Source organism: Terrapene carolina, unplaced genomic scaffold (genome assembly GCF_002925995.2).
Source record: "Terrapene carolina triunguis isolate 2854851 unplaced genomic scaffold, T_m_triunguis-2.0 Scaffold22, whole genome shotgun sequence".
Lineage (NCBI taxonomy): Eukaryota > Metazoa > Chordata > Testudines > Emydidae > Terrapene > Terrapene triunguis.
This window is the reverse complement of record NW_020664373.1, coordinates 16,594,061-16,615,222: the sequence shown is the minus strand read 5'-3', so window position 1 is coordinate 16,615,222 and position 21,162 is coordinate 16,594,061. Positions and strand designations below refer to the sequence as shown.

The window sequence follows — 21,162 nt, the reverse complement described above, 5'->3', positions numbered from 1 at the left end:
CCAGGATCTGATCCAAACAATATTACCTGGATTCACAACTGTGTATACTTGCATTTCACAGAGTAAATGTGGCCTTTTATGATTCTAGTGTTGTTCATAGTGGAAAAGGATAATTAATTATGCAGAGTCTGTAATGATACAGCAGTCTACTGAATAAGTCACACAAGGTTCAGAGGAAACAGTTATTGCATCAGTTCGAAGAATCTAAAACAAATCATTTGTTGGTACAGCTCTTCAACCAAAATTAGAGTATTCTATAAAACAGCAAGGGAGCCAAATTTACCATAAATAGTAAGCATATAAAAAGGGAGGCTTCAATTTGTCTTTGTTAGTATCCAGTTTGTGTTTTTGATGGCCCTAGCTATCTTGAAAGAAAATGAAAAGGAGCACTCTTTTGTTATGAGACTGGACAGCGGCTAGTTCACTACTGTGTGTTTGAGTACAAACTACATTAATTTATTCTCGAAAACTTTACTTCAGAATTCTAATTCAAAATATCTAAAATGTACTTTTCATTGTCAATGTGGTCCTGAAAATCTGCCTTTCATCTTGCGTACTATGCTGAAAGAAGTCGTAAGCAGTTACAGAGGTGAGGTAGAAAGAGGGGAGAAATGAATGCCTTTTTGCTCTTACTATTAACTGATCAATTTGGCTGTTTCATATGACTGAAAAGGCAAAACTGTTAGGTGTTCAGAAGAGACATGAGAATGTTTTCCCAAAGGCATTATTAACAATTAATAATCATTACACTGGTGCCTTGTTTACCTGACCTTGTGTAAATTCAGCAGCCTTGTAATTAGACCCATATTTTGCACATTTGTATATTTCCATGCATACATTTGACTCATTCATTCATCCATTAAAATTTCCTTGACAGACGTAGATGGATAATCAGGGTACAATTTGTATTTACTGGATTACAGAAAATTGCCCAAACTGTTAAGTTCAAGGAAAGCGCATTCTTGTCTTTCTCTTGTGACTGATGTAAAAGCAATTACATATCAGAGGATGGCCCCAAGACTCTCTGAAGAAGCAGCAGAGATTTTACAATCTGGTGTCTTTAGCAATATTTGTTCCTGAAAATGGTGACTGAGTTTTATAGACTAAAGAAAAACAAAACGCTACCTAGTACATCTTGTCTAAGCAACATATTACACTTTAATTCAGTGGTAAAAAGTAATCGCTCATAAAAGTTAACATGCCATATTTATTGCTAACTTCACTACAAAAGACAAGCAATTTGTTTTCTCTCTATTTCTCTCCTATCCAAGACCTCAGGTCTCTTGAACTGACTGATGGGTAGGGTTCTCTCACTTTGTAGTGCTGGAGACAGCTAAAGCTGACAAAACTGAAACAGGGTGGAAGGACCCTCCTATTACTTCCTGCTAAGAAAAAGTTCTTCCAAACCTGTAAATTGTGAAGATAATAATGGTATTTCAATATTAGGATAAAGTTAATATTACACGATATTAAATGTCTGACAATAATTAACTACAGCACAGGACTGATACAATTTTGCTTTCAGAAAAGGAAATTACAAAACAACCAGTGTTGAACTACAGCAGTAAGTGGGGCTGGATCAGATACCTTCTCTAAGGAAAGAAATTGATAAATACAGGAAACTCTAATCTAGGTTTGCCAATCATCAAACATGGGGAAAAATAGAATAATAAAGGTAAGAAGGAAGGAAATTATCTAGGAATATAAGGAAAATCAAGTGAATTTTGAAAGGTTAAGGGTACCAGGCATGAAATATATTCCTGCCTCAAGGCTGCATCACAAGGGCTCAGTCCCAGCTTGTAAGTGTACTGATGAACACATGACAAGCTAGTTCATCCAGATGGCTGATTCACAGATTTCTTCCACAGAAGCTGATGACTTTCGGCCCAAGATGTCAAGGCAAATCTAGTACATGAACTTGTATTGTTTTTGGAGATTTATTGGCCTCTGTAATGCAATGGAACTTTTGTGTTTCTTTCCTCTGAAGCAGACATGATATGCCCCAAAAAGGGAATTAGCTTTCCTCTTGGGGTTCCATATATTTCAGAGAAGAACACAGAGGTCTATTAACATCAAAGGCCAGATCCTTAGCGGTATGTAAATAAGTGTTGCTCTGTTGACAATGAGCTAAAGACAAGACGGAATGAAGCATTATCCTTTTCCATCCATACATTAACATTACTCTATTTTAGGAGTACCACTTGGATCACCTTCCCAACAAAGAATGTTTCTGCTGAGGAATCAAGGTGAAAACCATAGGTGCCAACACCGTGGGTGCTTTGGGGCTCAAGCACCCATGGAAAAAAAACAGTGGGTGCTCAGCACCCACCAGCTACAGTTGTTTGAAGGCATCACTGATAATCTGTTTGTGGGGGCTGCCGATCAGCTGTTTGACGGCCGGGGGAGGGCAGAGAGCAGCGGGCTCCAGGGAGGGGTTGGAGCGGGAAGAGGCAGAGTGAGGGTGGGGCCTTGGGATGGGGAGTTGGGAGAGGTGACAGGAAGAGGCAGAGCAAGGGCGGGGCCTCAGGGAAGGGGGTACAGGGAGGGCAGGAAGAGGTGGAATGAGGACGGGGCCAGAAGGGAAGGGGTGGAGTGGGGGCAGAGCCTTGAGGCGGAACACCCCAGGGAAACATAAAAAAGTCAGTGCCTATGGTGAAAACTGTAGCGCTTAATAGTGTAGTCATTAACACTTCATAAACTTCCTCTCTGGTTGTTGATGCCCCTTCTGCCCAGAAGCCTGCCATAGATTATGATGAGAGGGTGTCAATTCCTTCTGGAAATGTTATCTGTGACTAAATAGGCTTTAATGGTATAAGCGTTTCATCCACCTAACTAAGGAGGATTTAGATACTTTCAGTCACAAGCATTTAGGTGAAAGGAAACCAAGCTGTTTTTCTGAACTAGTTGACTTTAACCTGGATTTTCACCACATCTAGCACATGCAATGCTTTTTTCCTTCAGGTGTTAAGGTTTTGGACAAAAAAAAAAAAAAGAAAAGAAAAGAAAAAAAGTATTTCCTGTGATGTTTGCATGGAAGAGTTAATCATGGTTATGAAAGACCCTGGAACATGAAACATCTCATTCTCATGGAAGATGCAATATGATTGACAGCCTCCAAGAGTTGACATTTCATAGACTATCCTTGCCAACTTGATTACAAATAGAAAGCTCATCTTTATGCAGAGAATTAGATGCCATCAGTCAAATGAAGGATTGTGAGACCCTATAATACTGTGGGCAGCTGCCAGGTAGTGAAGATAGGATTGCGTTACCATGCTTGAAGCATGGAGAGGATCTGCAACACCACTTCCTGTAATGTCTCTAGCAGCAATGTTCTCATAATCATCTCATCTAATAAAAGGTATAAATGACTCTTTAGCCAGGCTACTGAAGCATCCTGGGGGACTCAAAAGGGAACATTTCATTGACAATGATTTTTGTATCAGGGAATAATTGGAATATGCTAATAAACTTCTGCTAGATCTAACAGAATTAGGTTATCTCCCAGAGAAATTGGAGTTAGTGGGAACAAGATCCATTCTGAATTTCATCTTTTTCATCAGCCTGTTCAGTTTCTTGAGGGATGACCTGAATCCCTCCCCTCCTCGGTTTCTTTCTATAAAGAAATGGAAGAAAGTTCTGAAGACCTTTCCTATTGAAAGATAGGTTTCTAATGGCTGCTGACTCTAGGTGGTGCTTGATGCTTTCCAGATGGTTTGAAGTTTCTCATCAACTTTCACAATTGAGGAAGAGGATGAAGGAGGTGGAAGAGAAGTCTGGAGCTCCGGAGAAATCATGATACAGTCCTTCCTGTACCAATGTGTCCGAAGTCAGCTGGAATCAGGTGTCTGAGAATAGGATATCCTGTCCTCAAGTCTATTTCTGGAGAACTCTCTTGCAGTTATACAAATGAACTAGAATGAAAGATTAGACTATTGCATGATCTTGGCTTCCTTCTCATGTTCCACATCCATGTCTTACCCTAGAAAAATGAGGGTCCCTTTTCCAATACATCTGATGTGGGTAGGAATGAAAAGAGCTTCTGCCCTTGGATGAGGGACTTCTATTCTTTCCTGAACTTCACTCATTGGTAGTAAACATTTTGGCTTGTCCATGTTTTCAGCTATCATCTTATTAAGCTTGAATCGTTACATGCTGCTCAGGGCTTCATTTTGAGCAACACCTGGATATCTAGTTAGCTGCCCTGATTCTTAATGCTAGCTCAGGGAGTCCATTACAAGTGGATTAGACAGAGTGGAAGGGGGCAAGTTTTGGATTTACCCTTGGCAAATTCTTATCAGATAACAATGAGTCCTAAGACCTGAAGAGGACTGACCTGCTCTTGCAGAGGTGTTTCCATGGGTGTTTCTGATGATGGAGTGCCTCTGATGCAAAGGGCCCCAATAAGCCTCCAGACTCTGATCTCCTTCCCCTAAGGAAAGCCAGGGTCAAAAGGCTGAGTGCAAGAATAATGCAACTTTCTTTGGTGATCCTGAGAGGGTGTCCTTGCAGAGGGACTTCAAGCTTACTTCACTTGTACTGCTCCATTATGATGGAGAAGGAACAAATGGAGAGAAGGAATTTGGTACATGGCTCCATTCAGGGGTGAAGCCCTGGAAATTGAGAGTCCCTAAGGGAGACGATAGAGAGAGAAAGTGAGTGAGTGAGTGAGTGAGTGAGTGAGTTTGCTTGGAATTGCAATGAATGAAGTGGAAGTGTTTAACCACCACTCTGTTTGTGCAGATGGAGGTAAAGAATCTAATGTTTCATAAGAAGTGGCAACTGATAATCTTCATTGTCTTGGATAAAAAGCACAACAAGAATTCATCTTCATATTTTACAGCTGGTAATCAGACTAGGTAGTTTGGTGGTTTCTAGTTTTATTAGAAATTTGACATCAGTTGCCTCAATGTGAGGAAAAAAACTGGTTAGGTACTATCCAATGAACAGAATATTTTTTAAAGTTGGGATGTTCTCTCTACAATAGAATACAACATAAATCACTATGTTTCTTTGCAGCATTTACAAAGAAAAGAAGGAAAGAACAATTTTGGCCTCTGTGAGGTACATTTGAATGTTGCCTTGGATCTTAAATTGGGAATTTATCTTAAATGGAAACAAACAACTTCGCTAAAAATTAGACATTTATGACTTGCAAATTACAGATACTAATTATTTTCAGTATATACAATTATGATATTCTCAAGAGGTATTAATTTTGGGACAGATGTGCTTTCATCATGTAATTTGGAAATTAAGTTACACTCTCACGTATGGGAACTCAGAAGGCTGAATTTACGTAAGGATAGAATTGAGAGAGGGGAAATTTTGTCTTCCTTGATAATTTTCTCTCTCTCTCTCTCTGATAAGAGTATGGCCAGTAAGCCTCACAGCTGGGTTGCCTTGCTCTCAGAGGAACAGAGGCAGACTGCAGAGTTGATGAGGAAACATTTCCACTTGACTCCACTTCCTACCTTGTGCTTTCAGACACCTCTTCCAAAGCCAAGAATTTCTTCAAAATGTAAAATGTTAAAATACGGAAATGATATCAACTTGTAACTATAATGTTTCAAAATCATGCAGATGAGGGAAGTGAGCTAAAGGACGTATCCATGATGTATGAAAATTTATACTTTTTTTTCCTGAATAAAAATACACATAATCCAAACTGAGGATTCTGCTATTAAATTTTCCATCAAACCAAAAAGGGGAGGGATGAGCTTACTGTTCACATTTTCATCAGTGAAATAAAATCAAATATGACAAAGTTTTCTTTCTTGGACAAGTGCACGTCTATTAATCTTCACAGCTGGGGTGTGACTAGCAGTGCAAATTAAGAGCACAGGGAGGGAAAAGAAATGCCCAATTAAACAGATTATGGGAAAAGATTTTGTTGCTCTCTTATCTAAATTTAAACTTCATCTTCTGAAGCTTTCAGGGCCATTCTCCCAAATAAATCATTAGAGGAAGAATGCCTATCTATTTTGTAATGCTGCACCAAGGTGAACAGGGTCAACCATATCACTGTGCTGCAAGTCTTTTCTGTTGATGCATTTTCCTCCCAGGAGGCCACTACTGACTGGGTGGAATAAATGGGTGATTCCATCCAAGAGTTCAATATTCCTTGTTTTTCAATTCTGAACTACTCATTCTTTAATTGTTTTCCAATCTTGTTTTAAAAAATTGAATTGCTCTGCAAAAATCAAAATGAAATCAATGTTTTTCTCTAGGTTGCTGTGGATTAGGACAGAAAAAAGGTAGAATAATCGCTTGTGATTATAAACTGACCATTCTTTTCAGGAATAAATTCAGGTGCTGTACAAAATATTTATTATCCTAATGAATCATACAACACTAGCCTTCCGTGGATAAAGCTTTGATGTTTGACGCTCTTTGCAGATGTTATTGCTACAAAGAAAGTGGTTTTGTTAAAAAAGATGCTTTAGGGCTTCTCAGATTTTCAAAACTAGATTTACTCTCCATGCAGGAAACGTAGGTATTTTTGGAAAATTTAACAGTTTGGCTGTTCAGATGAATTTGGTCATAGTGGGAACCAAAATAAATCTAGAATTCTGATAAGGATCAATTTTTTCCCAAATAGCAACAGGTGAAGACAACTAACAGATTAAAGTTTATATCATCCTGAAGACAATGTAAAACACAAGGAACATTACATTTCAGTGGATCTATGTGTTTTAGTCAGCACTAGTATCAAAACCTTCTTAGACCCTAGAATATGAAATGGTGGTTTATGGTTTCCTAAAAGGCTGCAAGATGTAGTTGGATTCACCTTCTTCAATCTTTTTGTGCATTCTTTTCAAAAACTCAAGCTGTCAAGGGACTGGGGTGAAGCTCCAGGCCCTGAGACAGAAGATCTGAATGGAGTCGCAGGGGAAGAGGCAGACACAATCTACTACCAAGAAGTACCAGGATTTCCTGGACTAATAATTCTCCTCAATAATCCTCCAAAATTATTCTCAGCTTGTTAGATTCAATCTTTTGAAATATTCTCGGTCTCAGGAAAAAGACAGACGAGAATATTACATTTACCTTTTTACTATTTTTGGAAGATTGCAGAATGAAGATGCCATTCATCCTTATTAACCTTTCTTCTTCTTAGCCAATCTGCTTTGGCATTACCATAGTCTTTCAAAAGGTGATTTTAACAGAGAGCTAGATGTTGTGGGGGGACTTGGAAAATTACAACAGGGTCATAGAAGCAACAAGAGGAAAATCAGTGGGGGATTCTGCTCAACATCTTAGTTGTCTATACACAAATGCAAGGAGTAGGGGGATTAAACAGGAAGAACTGGAAGTATTAAGTCATAATTTATTTTATGTTCTAACTGGCATCACAGAGACTTTGTGGCTACATCTCATGACTGGAATATTGGTATAGAGGGGTATAAGCTTTTTCAGGAAGGACAGGCAGGAAAATAAAGGGAGAAGGGTGTTGCATTATACATCGAGAATATATACAATTGTTCCAAGTTCCAGAAGGAGGTGAGAGGCAAACCAGTTAAAAGTCTCTGGGTAAAGATAAAATGGAGGGAAAAAATAGGGGTGATGTCATGGTAAAGTCTACTATAGGCCATCAAATCAGGAAGAGAAGGAAGATGTGACATTTCTAGAAGAAATAGGAGAAATATCCAAAACATAAGATCTGGTTGTAACAGGGACATGAGAGCAGCAGCAGAATAATTACAAGTGATTTAAATAAAAGCAGACTTTAGCAAACTCAGAGAACTGGTAGGTAAGGTCCAATGAGAAGAAAATCTAAGGGAAAAAAGAAGTTTAGGAGAGCTGACAGTTTCTCAAAGAGATAATATTAAAGGCACAACAGCAAACTATCCTAACGTGAAGGAAAGATAGGAAGAACAATAAGAAGCCAATATGGCTCCATCAGGAGCCCTTTAATGACCTGAAAATCAAAAAGGAATCCTACAAAAAGTGGAAACATGGACGAATTGCACAAGGAGGAATACAAAACAACAGCACAAGCATGTGGAGACAAAATCAGAAAGGCTAAGGCACAAAATGAGTTAAACCTAGCAAGGGACATAAAAGGCTATAAGAAACAAGAGAAAGATGAAGCAAAGAGTAGGTCTTCTACTTAGCAGGGAAGGAGAACTAATAACTAATGACATCCAGAAGGTTGAGGAGTTTAATGCCTATTTTGCTTCAGTCCTCACTAAAATGGTAAATGGTGACCAGATATTCTATGCAATTAATATTGATAATAAGGAGGGAGGAACACAAGCCAAAACAGGGAAAGAACAGGTTAAAGGCTATTTAGATAAGTTAGCTGTATTCAAAGCAGCATGGCCTGATTAAATTTATCCTAGAGTACTTAAGGAACTAGTTGCAGCAATCTTGGAACAGTTAGCAATTATCTTCAGTAATTCCAGGTAGATAGGTGAGGTCCCAGAGGACTGGAGAAGAGCAAACACGGTTCCTGTCTTTAAAAAGGAGGAACCAATAGCACCCAGAGAATTATAAATCACTCACAGCCCAATTTTGATACCTGGAAAGATACTGGAACAAATTAACAACCAATTTGGAATCACCCAGAGGAACACAGGGTTATAAGGAATAACCAGCATGGATTTGTCAAGAAAAAAAAAAGATTATGCCAAACCTACCTAATTTCCTTCTTTGATATTGTTATTGTCCTAGTGGATACGGGGAAGCAACAGATGTGATATATTTTGAGTTGAGTCCCACATGACAGTCTCATAAGCAAACTACAGACATGGTCTAGATGAAATTACTATAAGGGGGTGCAAAACTGGTTGAAAGACTGTACTTTAAAGAGTAATCATCAATGCTTCACTGACAAACTGGGAGGATGTATCTAGTGGAGTTCCACAGGGGTCAGTGCTATTCATTATTTTCATTAATAACATGGATAATGGAGTGGAGGATATGCTTATAAAATATGCAGATGATATAAAGTTGGGAGGGGTTGCAAGCACTTCGGAGAGCAGGATTAGAATTCAAAACCACCATGAAAAATTGGAAAATTGGTCTCAATTTAACAAGATGAATTTCACTAAAGACAAGTGCAAAGTACTTCATTTAGGAAGGAAAAATCAGTGCCCAACTACAAAATGGGGAATAATCGGCCAAGTGGTAGTACTGCTGAAAAGGATCTGGGGTACACTAGCAGATAAATTGAATGAGTCAACAGTGTGATGTAGTTGTAAAAAAGGCTAATGTTCTGGTGTGTATTAACTGGAGTGTCAAGACATGGGAAGTAATTGTCCCATTCTATTTAGCATGGTGATGCCTCAACTGAACTACTGTATCCAATTGTGGGCACCACACTTTAGGAAAGATGTGGAGAAATTGGAGGGAGTGCAGGGGAGAGTAACAGGAATGATAATCAGTTTAGAAAACCTATCTATGAGGAAAAATTGAAAAAACTGTGCATGTTTAGTTTTCAGAAAAGACAACTGAGAGTGGAACCTGATAACTGTCTCCAAACATGATAAAGGCTGTTATAAAAAGGACTGTGATCAATTATTCTTCATATCCACTGAAGGTAGGATAAGAAGCCAGGGGCTTAATCTGCAGTGAGGAAGATTTAGGTTAGATATTAGGAAAGACTTTCTAACTATAAGCATAGTTAAGCTCTGGCGTAGGCTTCCAATGGAGGTTGTGGAATCCCAATCATCGGCGGTGTTTAAAAACAGGTTAGACAAACACCTATCAGGGATGGTCTAGGTTTACTCGATCCTGCATCACTGCACATCTCTTCTTAAGGAGACTCTCTTATGATCTAATTTGAGTACATCCACCAAATAAAAAATGTTGTCACTTTGTGGGACAGGGGAAGATTGTGAGGTTTCTTTTTGATTGTGATCTCAATTTCTGTGCAAAACACAATTACACAAATGGAGAGGTCATTCTTGAAACATTCCCAACTGTAGTAACTATCAAGGACAGTATTATGCCCAGAACCCATGGAAGAGAGGCTTGCAGCTGGATGCTTACTGCTCAATAGTGGATGGATATCAGAGTACAGCTTCCCTGCTCCTTTCTTCAGATAGGAATACTCTTGCTTGAAGAGTATCTCTTTTGTTTACTCCTGGATGATCTAAAACTATACTGGGTATTAGACTTGTTTTCCCTAAATTTAAACAAATCTATGGGACTGTAGGGTTTCCATGACTACCTGGATGTTTATATTTACCTCTTCTCTTGTCTGGACCTTTATCAGAATGTCATTCACATATGGAAAAAGATAGATGCCCTACAGTCACTAGTAAAAGGACCTGATTTACATATTCAGTGATGTCAAAAGATAGAATTCTGCCTTGGCAGTGTTAGGTAGAGTGATAGCCCTGAAAACAGAGTGAAGAAAACCTATTGTAAAAGAAGCAAACAAAGGCACGAAGAAAGGAACTGGTTAAGTTGAAATAATGTCTCAAAATTCTTTAAGTCCATGACTGCTAAAATTCAGAGCAATGTCTCCCTCCTAAAGGAAGGCTTCCCTATGGACCTGCTGAGGCATTTGAAGCCCAGCAGTGATTTGATCTCAATGGGCCATTTCAGAACAAATATGTGTAATGCCTGAGAAGTGTGTAACTCAGCAGTGGCTGCCTTTGCTGCACCAATGGACAGGAGTTTATGAATTGCCTGCACCATAAGGGCTACCTGTTCCAGGTTCCTGATCACCGAAGATGGTACAAAGGATAGAGAAGGAATTTTGGTAAACATTACTACATAGCCCCTGGATGCTACTGTGACAGCTCATTTTCTGAGATTGGGTCAAGAATACTGCCTTCGCAGGAGGTGCATTTAGTGTTTGGAGTCATGCAATTGGTCTGTTTGCTCCGTGTTTGCTTGGTCCTTAACCTCTACTTTCCCTAAGTGGTTTGGACCAAAATCTGTATTTGTTGTACCGATAAAGTGGTGTTCTTCTAAACTGTCCAGAATTAAATTGACAAAAGGAACTCTTTAATTTAATAATATGCTTTTCTTTTCTTGCATTTTCTGCTACCTCATTTTTGAGGGCCTCACTGAACCACTGCAAACCTTGCAGCTGCTGAGATCCATCTGATATGGCAATTGCCTCTCCACAGGCACATGCTGGTCATTTCATTAGAGGAAAAGTATCTTGTTGAAAATTATAGCATTTAGGAAGGTGTCAGTAATAAGTGACCAGAGATATTTTCTTGGTGGACAGTTTTAACTTTTACTATAAAATGTAAATAGATCTGCATACAGCACAGATATAACAAAAACAGAACATGTAAAAGACATAAAAGTAGGATAGATGCAGCAGAGAACTCCAAGAACCTCCTCCCTAAGGAAACAACAAATCATTCTGCACCAAGGATCCTCAGGAAAAAGGCCACCATCAGAAGGAATTACTGTTTTTTGCTAACAAAAAGACTACTTTGACAGGTGTGTGAACTTTACTTTAGCATATTTCAGCTTCACTAAATTTTACATAATTTTGTAAACTGTTAAGACAGTGTCTCTATTTTGCAAGGGACATCTTATGTTGAATCTATTCCAGAAATCAATAGTTTCTGGGACAGATTAAGAAAGAGGGGAGGGGGAAAAAATGTTTTGTTTGAGGGTTCTGCTTCCTTCCTCTGAAGATTCAAAGATGCTACTGTATTTTTCTAAAAGCAGGAAAAACCAATGTATCTGTGGTTTCTTTGACTGATTCTTATAATTGTGAAGAAGATATTTCACTTTCCTTCTTGGATAAATAGATAAGATAATATATCTTTATATCTGATTTTTCCCCTTTTTTCTTTTGAGAAAAGGAAAGAATTAGAGGAAGATATGTCCAATGAAGTTTGGGCTAATACATTTTCTGGACTCTTAGAAGGAACAGAGAGCAGTGGAAACTTTACAAATTAGAATGCTAATCTGCATTATTTAATCCCTTTCTTCTTCTCCAGGAAATGATGAATTGTGGAATACTTGGATGATAGAGACTTTTTTGTTTCCATTAGCTGCTTTTTTCTACTGTCTAGAGACTTCCAAGGATTCACTGAAATGGAAACATTTCTTGAAGCAAGGGGACACTAAAAGAGGAATAAACCAAAATGTTCAAGGAAAAGGATTCTTGGTACAAAATACCTGTTTCTTTCCCCCCCTCTCCCCCCCACAAAAAAAAGCTGGTAAAAACTATAAACATCTTTTTGGGAATTAATGCCTCTGATTGAGGACTGATTCTTGATTAATGCCAGTAAACCTCAGGTACAGACACTTATGTTTCTGATGATAGTAACAGCTATAGGTGGCTTCTTATCTTGTTCAGGAATGTGAAGGTTAGACTGTTTTCCTTGTGCAGGAGCTGTATTAGCCGTTAATGTTATTGTTTGTTCCTTCACCTCCTGAGGCCTTTGAGGAAGGAACACTAGGTCTGGCAGTGAGGAGGCCTTACCAACGGTATTAAGAGACTTATCTGCTATTTTGGCAGCTGTGGCTGAAAAGAGACCATGCATACTAAGACAGACCCTCAATCTCTCCAATACCAATACCAACTTTCAAAAACATCCCATAGCTTTCTAAAAGTAGTGTCAAACCAAAGGATTCTATACTGCCAGTAACTTGTAAGAAAACATTTTGGTAAAGACAACAAATATTGACAAAAATGTCACTCTGAGAACAAGAGTCTCCAGCTGCCTGTTGCCTCTATGGAAGCAGGACACTGAGCAAGGCAAGGTGGGAAGGGAAGTCACGTCAGGTGGAAGTGTGACCTCTTCTACTGTAGAGACTTTTTGGTTCTTCTCACATATGCAAGGTAAGAAGTTCAAGGTCAATGGACTACATTTTGGATGATCTTCCAGGAAGATGGTTAAAATGGCCTCCAAAAGTAAGAGCTTCAATTAGTAGCATAGATGTATATGATTGTTTGATAATTCACTGTAAAGAGCATTATTTGCTTTGAATCAGAGGTGCAAGTATATCAAAATTACAGTTAGAATTGGCAACTGTGTTTCATAAATTTTAGACATACCCAAATTTAAGTAATTACTGGACTCATATTCCATGTCATATCTCAAGTGTTTTACACATTAGAGGTCCTTTTCTATCCAAAATTACATTAAAAATTTGAATGGCGTATAGCAAAAAGCCTAAGCCTAGACAGATGTAAATACATATTTCAACAATTACTGCTAAAAAAGAGAATTACATGAATATGAAAATCTGAATTCCAGTAGCGGTTCCGGGTTGGCTATTGAAATTGCCTTGGAAACAGTCAAGTCTAGAATGAGACTATGATTGTCCTCTCTTATAGCACCTGCACCACTTTGTCATAGTTATCATGACCTCCAGGTTGCGGCCAAGGCATATCACTGTTTCTGTTAATGGACTAGTTTCAATAGTATGCACTCAGAAGTGGACTTCACTGTTTCCATAACACTCGGAAAGACAATTCCGTCCAGTCATTGGAACAGTGGGTCAATAACGGCCCAGTTAAAATTATGCACATTCTTACACAGTGCAGGTAGAAAAGGATAAACATACCCTATTTTCTAGCTGAATTTCAGCCAATCTCAATGACTGAGGTTCTGAGTGCATTGGGCAAGCTTCAAGGGATAGCTCAGTGGTTTTGAGCATTGGCCTGCTAAACCCAGGGTTGTGACTTCAATCCTTGAGGGAACCATTTAGGGATCTGGGGCAAAAATCTGTCTGGGAATTGGTCCTGCTTTGAGCAGCGGGTTGGATTAGATGACCTCCTGAGGTCCCTTCCAACCCTGGTATTCTATGATTCTATGATTAGTGAGCTGGGCTCCTACCCATTGGGACTACTAAAAGCCAATAAAAAGAGTGTCAGCCCATTACTGATAAGAAAAATGCTGGTGCCTTTTGTGCAGTTGCCTTGATTGACCATCACCTTGAAACACTGTGCTAAAAAAAGTAATCTTGACGATAGAGGTCTCAAACCTTCCCTTCATGGTGCAGATCACAGAGAAGTTACAGTAGTGATTAACCAATTCTAGCTAATACACAATGAAGTCTGTGATGAATAACTGCTTATCATTCCAAAAAGCCCTTGCATATGGTTTCCCAAAGGGTCTCATCCTATCTCCAGTCCAGTGTACATATTAGCTTCTAGGGAAGACTGTATTGTAGCCAAAAAAAATCTTAATCGGTATATTGATTATTGTTTCCTCATTGAACAGTAAATCTCCTATTTCCTGGTGGTTAGCCAAAATAGGGTTCTGGTTGAAATTTAGGTGTCAGTTTCAACGAAGAAAAAGACAGAGGAGATGCTATTGGGCAAACCAACTAAAAACCAAAGAAAATCTTGAGAATTTGATGGGATTTTCTTTTCATTCATTCTTAGGCCCTTTGGAACCACTAACAGAACCACATTAGTCTTTTACCTTTCCTTTGCACTGCAATTGTTTTCAGCTCTGCCTTCACTTGGAAGCTTCCCCTATTATGGAAACATCACCATCGTGTTTGATTCATAAAGTGAGACTACAATGATGTAACTCCAAATCTGCAAAAGCCTCACAAATCCATGTATATATAGTAGATAATGTATTTCCCATAATAGTCAATACTCATGGATAGCAGCTTCTTGTTATAGTTGACTAACCCCTTCCTCAAATGATCTCTTAATTTCTCCTGTGTTTTGATCTTATTTACTTATTATCAAATGATAATGAGGGGGCGGGGGGGAGGGATAGCTCAGTGGTTTGAGCATTGGCCTGCTAAACCCAGGGTTGTGAGTTCAATCCTTGAGGGGGCCACTTAGGGATCTGGGGCAAAATCAGTACTTGGTCCTGCTAGTGAAGGCAGGGGGCTGGACTCGATGACCTTTCAAGGTCCCTTCCAGTTCTAGGAGATAGGATATCTCCAAATGCTTAAACACCCTAAAGTTACTAGTACCAAAAAACTTACAACAGATTTATCTTGGGAGAACATGATTACAGAACAGTCATCACATTCCTTACAATCATAAGTTTACCTGTTCATGTGGTGTCCACCTGTAGCTTGTTGGCAATGCATTTGATTGCAGTGTGGGAGATAAACAGGTTCAGAACCAGACCTGTTATCTTTGTACTGTTATGTGGATATGTATTGAAATCTCAATATTTACATGCTTTTTTATAACTTCTTATAATGGCGTTTGGTTTTAAAAAGTTCACCTTTCTAAATGTGCTAAATATTAATGCAAAAACCAAGATATACACAAAAACTAAAATAATTCAAGAGAGCTTCAAGTAGGGTACCTATATGCTTTATACTGAGACCTAATGTGCCAGCAGCAGACCACCCCACCACAGGTAAGAAATGAGAAATTTTGAGGGCTATTGAACACTGAATTTTCACAGCAGAACAGCACCAAGTTATTTAGCAGTGTTCAATAGCCTTCAAACTCACTTCCATCTGTGGGGTACAGTGGCTCAGTGGACAAGGGCCATGAAATAAAGGCATTTTGTTACACCTTATTTTAAGGCTAGTTGCATTTTTTTAAATAAATACTGTACATGAAACAAAGATGCATAAGTCAGGTTTTACAGTGTTAGTAACTGTGAACTAACAGCAAATAAACTTGAGACTTCCTTATATTGAAGTGTATCCCTTAACTACAAACAAGCTGCTGATGCACCACAGGTGTACATTAAATGAACAGGTTAAAGAACATTGTGATTGTGTGATAATAGTTCTTCATCAACAACCCACTCAATGCAAGGTGAACTTTGCTATCAGTCAGATCGCACGTGTAATGTACTCTGTTTTTAGCTTCAATTTGTGGATATTAAATTGGTAATCCATTTCTTCTCTTAATAACCAAAGGAAATATGAGGAACGTATTTAGGGGTGCTAAGTATTAGATTCTGCAATTTTCTTATGGCTATGGATTGGGATGTGCAATAGAATAGCTAACCTTTATTCCCCAAAGTCTTTCTATAATGTGTGTCCACATTATAGACAAATATTTAAACGGGAAGTTTCTGTTATACTTTTTCAACATAAGAATTAGATGCAAATACCATAAATTAAGTGACTCCACTCTTCAAGGTAAAAGTTGGGTTTGTTTACTCATTTATGGTCATGGATTTCGGTCCTAGCCTCTCTCCAGCATGGATGTTTCATTGATGGCTGAGGGTAACACTTCAAAAATGAAGCAGCTAAACAAACTTCCCAGCAGCACTTGACAGAGCTACACCTATTCTTCCCTTTTCCAAAGCAGTACAGAATTAATTACCAGTTCTATGGATCTATTGTAAGTATAATAGACTAAAGAGCTATCACAGACACGTTTATTGTAAAAGCACAATCCCAAGAGTGTCTAGTAGAGGGCCAAAACGATTAACACAAATGCTTTGTCAGATCAAAAATAAAACCTGCACCGCCCAATTGAGGAATGAATTAAAACAGTGGGTTATCTTTCAAATTAACCAGGGCAGTTAGTGAGGAAAATTTCATGAAAGTGTAATTCTTAGCCTTTGTGAATCCACACAGCAGGCATTCTGCCAGCTGACAAGATGATGAAATTTTCATGCTTAAAAAAGCCCTCTTCATTTCCCAATTTAGATTAGCTATTTCTCTCTCTCTATTTGCTTTTCTGCAGCAGAATTTAAAAAACTGAGATCAATCTTTCAAAAGAATAATGCAGCTCTGGAAAGAAACTAAAATCTTTGGATGTCATCTTGGCTTAATATATTTGCAGTTACAAATGAATAATTAAGATCAAGGCTGGTGTATGTTATTTAATATTAAGGAATTAACTACTGGAATAATGCTAAATGCTGTTTGTGGTAGCTAAACAATATTTCAGTGTTCAAATGGAACCAGGCTGGTTTTAGCAACAAAGAAATGTATTTTACAAAAAGGTGAATGCATGTGTTAAAACAGTAGGAATTATAGCAAGCTTGCACAGTTCTACTTGCCCACTTGCATGATGTGTGTATTTGGGGTTCCTTTTGTTTTGTCTTTTACAAGTAAAATATCGTTCGATTTTTATCAGCACCATGACAAACAGATTTTATACCTAAGCTGATAAATTTTCACGATAAATTTACAAGGCTGGACTTTTTAAGGCACTTAAACAGAATAAGGAATGAAGGAGGAGTGGTCTGAAATCCTTAAGGGCCTGATTCAAAGCCCACTGAACTCAATGGAAAGACTCCCATTGATTTAAATGGGCTTTGGAACAGGCGTTAAGAAATCATCAGAACCTAGGCACTGTTACCTTCATAAAATGTAGTTTACTATATTTTCAAGGTTAAAACAAAGCCTTTACATTTTCATATAGATACATTTCTGTTTTAGGTACAATTTTATCCCTATAGAAACAATGGTAATATCTGCCATACAAGTGTGAACTAAAAATTTGTTTTTCTATATTAAATTTTTACCTCTCTTCCTCCACAGCTGAAGGGCGCAGCCATTCCAACAACAATCTGCTACACCCAAGTCTCAAAGTTTCATCCAAAGTTTTGCTCAGAATGTATGTCATTATAGTTTATAAGATTATATATTTCCCTTAGCCCAAACATCTCATTTGAAAATTTTCAACTCCAACTGTTACACAGCTATTAGAAATACTGGATAAAAGAGATAAAATGAAGCTCACAGAGCACCTGCCTCTCTAATTATTACTGGGATACAATAAAGGTTTCCTGTCCAACTCAAAGAAATCTCCTTTTTACAAACTACAAATACTATTCTATTTGGAAATAAGCTCTGGCAGCACAGTAATCTCAATCTTCTGGAGACTAATAATGATACTTGGCATTTACACAGCTTTTTTACCTTCAAAATGCTGTACAAATAATTTGATCAACTGGTCTAAAGCTCAATTCTCAATATATTCCTATTAAAATGTATCAAAAAGTTCAGGGAACTCCCTGTTACACTGCTATAACTTCCACATGAAGGAGCTCATTAGTTATGTTCAATCACAATTTCTATGGACCATGGAAAAGGATATTTAAAAAGTTAGAATGTAATGAACCTTTCTAATCGTTTGGCAGCATTTAAACAATGGCACTTTGCATTTTGATTTATAACTTGATTCCATAATGATGTGGAACAAACCTATAGCAAGACGTTATTGATATGGACAGAGCATAGTGCAATACTAACTCTTTCCCCTTAACATGAACGCAATTTGTCTCTTTCAATGTGCTCAGTATTGTACATTCTGTGCATGTAATGTTTTCTAGCACATTAAGTGCTCGAAATGAGCTTAGCACTTGTTAAATAATTATAATAATTTAAACGCATCAAATCTAGAAAAGTTTAGCAGGTAAGCAACTTTTATACTAAAGCTACATGCCTTGATATATTGCCTTAATAAAACAAATTTCATTACGTAACTACAATTATGTCCATTTTGGAAATAGATGAACTTTGAAAGGAAGCTTCTGCTAGGTTAAGGTTAAATGAAGGTTAAATATGAGGTCTCAAACCCATATGTTCGGTATGGTGTTGCCTATTCAAACCAGCTGCCAATGCCTTCAACTTTCATATGAAGGAGCAACTTATTCGCACTTGTAATTAAGTGACTAAATTTAAATTTAAACATGGCAAAGAACTGTTTGGCTCTCTGAAAATAGGGCCGTCAAATACTACAAAAAATATAAAGGAATTGAGATTTTTTTTTTTTTTTTTTTTAAAGAATTTCTTAAAGGAATTGAGTTGTTTTTTTTCCCCACTGGCAATGTGATAAGTATGGAAACATTTACTTAATAATGTGTTAAGAATTAATACAGAAGAAAAAACAGTACACAAGTGAGAGCTATTAGAACATAAGCATAAACTGGAGCTATTAGAAAAAAATGTTACTACTGTACTTCCCTGCAAACGTTTTGTAATATTCAACCAAAGGAACCATCAATTTGGTAAGCCATTCAAAAGACTAAATTTTCAAAAACAGAGTAATTTTGGTTACTTAGCTTTATACACCTAAGGCCTTATTTTCAGAAGCGCTGAGCATCTGAAGCTCCCACATTGACTGTTATGAATCAAATATCCTTTACCATTTCACAAAAACATTCCCAACCCATCTCACCATAAACCTGACCCAGGATCTAGTTATGATTTATGTTGCAACTAAAAAAGAAAATGAACTCATTTCAGTAGATACACATTTTCATTGTATATAGAGAGTCATACTTAAGTTCATATTAAGTTTGTCTGTACACTATAAAAGTGACTCAATTAGTCCCATGACATCTGAATACTTTGATACCTAAGAAGTGGTTGTGTCCAGTTTATAAGAGCCACGGAGCACTTTAGTCCATACAATATCTTTTATTTACATTTCTGAACCACAAATGGATATATCAAGAATAGACAGTAACATTTTGCTATTAAACAGCCTTCTTCATGCTGCTTGGAAGAGACTGTATAATGCCAAAAATGCCAAAACCTTTATGCTTGTGTCTGGTTTCAACATGTTTGATTAAAAAAAATTGTACCAAAGTGGCCAGAAAGAAACCTTCATAATCCACAGAGCTAGTAAGAAGTTATCTCTGTCATCCTTCAGAACATTATTAGTGGACAAGGCCTCTTTTCTCAAATTAATGGACTGTTCATTAAATAATGCATCTTGAACCAGATTTAGTTTAAAAGAAAAGTTGGTATTTGCATGCTCAAATCCCTACCTTCATAGATTTTTCTCAATGCATTACAGTCACCTTTTCTTCAAAAAATAAACTTAAAATACAAAGATCTACTCTATATGTAACATGGCCAATAACTTATATGCAAAAATTTAAGATGTTCTTATCTATCATATCCTCTAGGCTGGGGAATGTTAAAATTTATTTTAGAAACGAGAAGTATTTTAAATTGGCATTTAACATCCATCAATCTATTTTAATAAGAATAAAAATCACATTAGTTATGGGGGGGAGGGGAAGTTTTTTGTAGCTATTATAAAGCACAGTAACCAGTATTGTACAAAATGAATACTCTGTCACCCCCAAGAAAAACGGAGTACCCATTAGAGAACTGATGATTAATTTAACATTGTAAAGAATACTTTTTGGATACTTACATTATAGTAGCTTTTTAAGTAACGTCTAATATCCAAGAGTAGTTTGTTGTTCATTTGAATCATATAGTTGAAAGGGGACTCATCACATTCTTTCTTACTGCATTGTTGCAAGCTGGGTTCCATAAGCTTTCCCTGCGGATTAAAATAATGTTGAAAACAATCACAAAACCACTATAAAGTTATCACACGAGAGTGTGTATACGGTATATACACAAACATATGCTAGCAATGCAAAAAGACAAAATATTGTAAAAGCCTTCTTCAATTTAATCCCCGGCAGAGGTCTTCCTTCCTCCTACCCCATGACAATTGGCTTCTCCATCCCTAAAAACTCTTCTCCACTAGGATGTACAGTCTTTTCACTCTTCTCTTAAACAAAGGTCATTTGGGGAACTTAACATCACTTGTTTCAGACTTTATCATTCAACTAATGATGTTGAATAAAAATAAACTAGTGAAATCTATAGTAAAATCAATTCCCCTGAAAAAGACAGGCTTATCACTTTTATCAAGGACACCAACATCCTTCTCAAGACTATTGATCGTAGTCTTGGAATCATTCCTATAAGCATCAAATGTGAAGATGTGCTACAAGAGTGTACATCATTAAGCTATCTTTTTTGTTTCAGGCTCATTTAATAATTTTGAAAAGTACAAAGGATAATATTAAAGGTTTATACCATGTCATCCACTAAAATCAGACACTGTACATTAAATTGTCAACTGGAACATTTTGCATATCTTCACACACGTGAAATTGAGTTTTCAGATCCTAAAGGTTGATTGTAAATAGCTAAATTTAAGTTAGTGAAATTCTCATTGTAAAGGAACACCCTACATGGCTGTATGATTGTAAGTTTGTGAGGGATTTTTTTCCTGTTAATATTTAAAATCCGTGTTTTTCTGATCCGATCTGGCTAAAACCTCACCCACAACACTAAGCAATTCCAGGTGGAAGAGATTTTAGAGTTTGACATAAGCTCTTCTACAGTTAGCCCATCTGCAAGTCGTCAAGCCTCCATGCAATTAACTATCGTATTTACAGCTGTAATGAAGCAAAAGTCAAGGATTTACAAAGCATTGCTGATCTGTGTCTGTCCTTTCCTCTTGCTTGCTTCCAATGACTGCTTTGTTTTGATTCAAAAAATGCGAAACATCTGCTGTTT

At 37.4% G+C, this 21,162-nt stretch overlaps 1 protein-coding gene across 1 annotated transcript in view; it reads right to left on the bottom strand.

Moving 5' to 3' along the window:
• Positions 1–21,162, bottom strand: part of LOC112118062 (DNA polymerase alpha catalytic subunit) — a 349,709-nt gene that overhangs the window by 140,095 nt on the left and 188,452 nt on the right. Inside the window, exon 34 of the mRNA XM_026648867.1 lies at positions 19,997–20,128. Coding sequence (XP_026504652.1) covers positions 19,997–20,128 — 132 coding nt within the window. The remainder of the gene's footprint in view (positions 1–19,996; positions 20,129–21,162) is intronic.